Here is a 3,840-nt window from a genome sequence, read left to right on the forward strand (position 1 = left end):
ATAAATCTCCCTTACGAGTTCGCTGTTGAGATTGGTTACATTGTCAGTTATGATTGACTTTGTAATCCTAAATTGACAGACTATGTTGTTACAGATGAAATCTGCCACCACATTCTTTGTGATAGCCTTGTATATGGAAGCTTCGACCCATTTGGTGAAGTAGTCGATGGCTACCAAGATGAAACGATGTCCATTGATGCGGCTGGTTCTATAGGTCTAATCGCATCGATGCCCCAGGTGGCAAATGACCAAGGAGAACCCATTACGTTTAACTTATTTGATGGAACCCAGATAAAATCAACGTGAATCTGACACTTCCATGGTCATCCAAAAATATCCAGCCCTCAGATCTTCTTGACTAGAGTGAAACCATTCATGTGAGGCCTGAACGTTCCTGCATGTATTTCTTCCAATATTCTCGTTGCTTCAGTAGCATCTACACACCTTAACAGACCCAAGTCTGGGGTCTTCCTATACAAGACTTCCCCGCTAAGGAAAAAGTGATTTTCTAGTCTCCTCAATGCTTTCTTCTGATCGTTAGTGGCACTCTTTGGGTATTCCCTTGCATCGAGGAACCTTTTGATATCATGATAATAAGGCTTGCCATCTGGCTCTTCATCCACATGGAAACAATATGCATGCTAATCTTGGATCTCTATCTCGATGGGGTCGATATAATTCTTGTCCGAATGTTGAATCATGGATGATAAGGTCGCGAGGGCGTTGGCGAACTCATTCTGGATTTTGGGAAAATACTTGAACTCGATCTTGGTGAACTTCTTACACAATTCCTTTACATAATGCAAATATGGAAGGATCTTGACATTCTTGGTGGTCCATTCGCCTTGAACTTGGTGGATCAGCAAATCAGAATTTCCTATGACCAAAACTTCCTAAATGTTCATATCGACTGTCATCTTAATCATGTAGATGCACGCCTCGTATTCCACCATATTATTTGTACAGGGGAACCTTATCTTAGATGAGACCGGGTAATGTTGTCCTGATTCAGAGATTAGAACTACCCTAATTCCTACTCCCTTGAAATTTGCATCTTCATCAAAAAACATCCTCCACCCTAGGTACGACTCTGAAATGTCCTCCCCTATGAATAATATCTCTTCATTTGGGAAATATGTGGTAAGTGGGTCGTAGTCCTTGTCCACCGGGTTTTCTGCGAGATAATCAGCCAATGCTTTTCCTTTGATAGCTTTTTGCATCACAATGTTGCATTCACTGAGGAGAATCTGCCATTTAGCTAACTTTCCTGTAGGCATCAGCTTCTAAAAGATGTACTTGAGCGGGTCGAGTCAGGATATCAGATATGTGGTATATGCTGATAAGTAATGTCTTAACTTCTAAGCAATCCAAGTCAAAGCACAACATGTTCGCTCCAACAAAGTATATCTAGCCTCGTATGGTGTGAATTTCTTTCTCAGGTAGTAAATAGCTTGCTCCTTCTTTATAGTCTCATCATATTGTCCCAACATGCATCCGAATGCATTGTCTAGGACGGAAAAGTATAGTAGTAGCGGCTTCCTAGATTCAGGAGGAGCCAATAATAGTGGACTAGACAAATACTTCTTTATTCTGTCGAAAGCTTTCTGGAATTCATCTGTCCACTTCATAGCGGCATCTTTCTTCAATAACTAAAGATCGGTTCACAGATTACTGTTGACTGGGCTATGAACCTGCTGATGTAGTTCAATCTTCCAAGGAAACACGTTACATCCTTCTTGCTTTATGGAGGAGGCAAGTTTTCAATGTCCTTTATCTTCGAAGGGTCCAGCTCTATTCTCTTTCTACTGATGATGAAACCTAATAGTTTTCCTACGGGAACTCCAAATGCACACTTCGCAGGATTCAACTTCAAATTGTACCTTCGCAAACATTCAAAGAACTTCCTCAAATCACTCAAATGATCTGCAGTCTTCTGAGATTTGATGATGATGTCGTCCACATATACTTCGATCTCTTTGTGGATCATGTCATGAAAGAGATCACGTAGGTGGCACCGACATTCTTGAGACCGAATGGCATAACCCTGTAGTAATAAACTCCACATGGCATAGTGAGTGTTGTCTTCTCTGCATCCTCTTCATGCATCAGAATCTAGTGATATCTAGCAAAACAATCCACGAATAATTGTAGTTTATGTTTCGGGCAACTCTCAATAAAGATATGGATATTTGGTAGAGGAAACCCATCCTTGGGACTGGCTTTGTTGAGATCTCTATAGTCCACGCTTATTCTAATCTTCCAGTCCTTCGGCACCGGCACGATGTTTGCCAACCAAGTAGGGTAATTAGTGACCTTTACTAAATTTGCTTCTATTTGCTTGGTGACTTCTTCCTTGATTCGTAGACTCAAATCCGGCTTGAATTTTCTAGGTTTCTTCTTGACTGGTGGCTTGGCGGGATCGGTGGGCAATCGATGCGAGATAATGTTATTACATAGTCCAGCCATGTCGTCATATGATCAAGCGAACACATCGATGTATTGTCGGAGGAGCTCTGCCAATTCTTTCTTCTATTCTGCCTTCAGATGGATGCTGATTCGAGTCTCTTTTACATCTTCCTCATTTCCCAGATTGATCACCTTTGTCTCTTCGAGGTGGGGCTTCTTCTGGCTTTCCAGTTGTTCGATCTCTTGTGGTAGATTCTTGGGCATCATGCCCTCATCGTACTCTTCGTAGTCCGGATCATTTTGCTCGAGGGTTTCGTTACATGCCATAATCACGGAACGCAGTTGTTTTTATTATTTTGATTGCTGAAAAGAAAAATTAAGTATAAATAAAGATAAAAATAAATTTGCGATGATTTTCAGGAAAATAATTCTTTTATTTCATTAAAAGGAATGTCTTAGCGTTCAAAGAGGCGGTTTAACAAAAAAGCATGGGCATGGTTCAAGCCTCAATTGACCATGCAGTTTTCAAAATTACTACAATTCCACATTACCAAGACTCCCGGCGAACCAGAGATGGACTAGTTGTCCAATTCTGCAAGGTCTCTCCTGGTTCGGCATCCCGAATGGGTAGTGTCTTAATATCGGCTTTGCGGCAACATTCCTCAATCATGGACACAAACAATATTCCAATCCCGTCGATGATATCCTCTTCTGGTGGTGAGCTCTGATCCGAGCTCGAAACATGCTTTGGTATGAAAACCCTTTTCCCAGGGTTACCATTGTAGGTTCTTTTGGTTGTAGGTTGGTATCCCAAGTCGGCGGTACCTTTCTGCTCCTTGGGTTGAATTGGCTCGATTATCCTATCCGATTGGGCTCCTAACCCAGTCTTTGGTATGTACCTATACATCATCATTTCTCGAATTGCCATCTTTGACCCATATGGCGACTGTATGTTGTGATCCTGTTCACTCTTCCCTATTTCTATTGCTTGCATGATCTTGACTGCATGGAAAGCGACCCCATCCAATATTTATATAAAAGGAACCACATGTTCCAAGTAAGTTGATCAGCTTTATTCTCCATGTATCATAATCTCCTGGCAATCCCATTCGAATTGCATGCACTGATGGAGAGTGGAAGGAACTACCCTTGTTATATGATTCCAAGGCCTTCCCAGTAGTAGATTGTATGAAGACGAAATATCCATCACCTGGAACAATATCGGTAATTCAAGGGGTATAATTTGCAAGGCTAGGTAGATTTCTCCGATGACATCCTTCTGTGACCCATCAAAAGCCCTCACTCTCACGTGGCTTTCCTTTACATCCCTCAAGTGAATGCCTAATTCCTGCAAAGTGGAGAATGCGAAAATGTTCAATCCAGATCGCCCATCGACAAGTACTCGAGATATGACTTTGTCTTCACACTTGATAG

The 3,840-nt window shown here is 41.6% G+C and overlaps 1 protein-coding gene across 1 annotated transcript; it reads right to left on the bottom strand.

Annotated features, from left to right (window-relative positions):
- Positions 1-641: 641 nt before the first annotated feature.
- Positions 642-1,277, bottom strand: LOC142175216 (uncharacterized). The gene is made up of 2 exons (XM_075241795.1): positions 1,026-1,277; positions 642-893 (listed from the first exon to the last, which is right to left on the bottom strand). The coding sequence occupies exons 1-2, from the start codon at positions 1,275-1,277 to the stop codon at positions 642-644; spliced, it is 504 nt and encodes a 167-aa protein (XP_075097896.1).
- Between the last annotated feature and the right edge of the window lie 2,563 nt (positions 1,278-3,840).

The sequence above is a fragment of the Nicotiana tabacum genome, chromosome 21, assembly GCF_000715075.1.
Source record: "Nicotiana tabacum cultivar K326 chromosome 21, ASM71507v2, whole genome shotgun sequence".
Classification (NCBI taxonomy): Eukaryota; Viridiplantae; Streptophyta; class Magnoliopsida; order Solanales; family Solanaceae; genus Nicotiana; species Nicotiana tabacum.

Bases quoted from the DNA above. Each gene is read 5' to 3' on its own strand.
- LOC142175216 (XM_075241795.1), bottom strand. From the start codon at position 1,277: ATGCCTACAGGAAAGTTAGCTAAATGGCAGATTCTCCTCAGTGAATGC. The intron at 894-1,025 runs GTAGTTCTAATC...ATGAACATTTAG, and splicing joins TCAAGGGAGTAGGAATTAGG to GAAGTTTTGGTCATAGGAAA.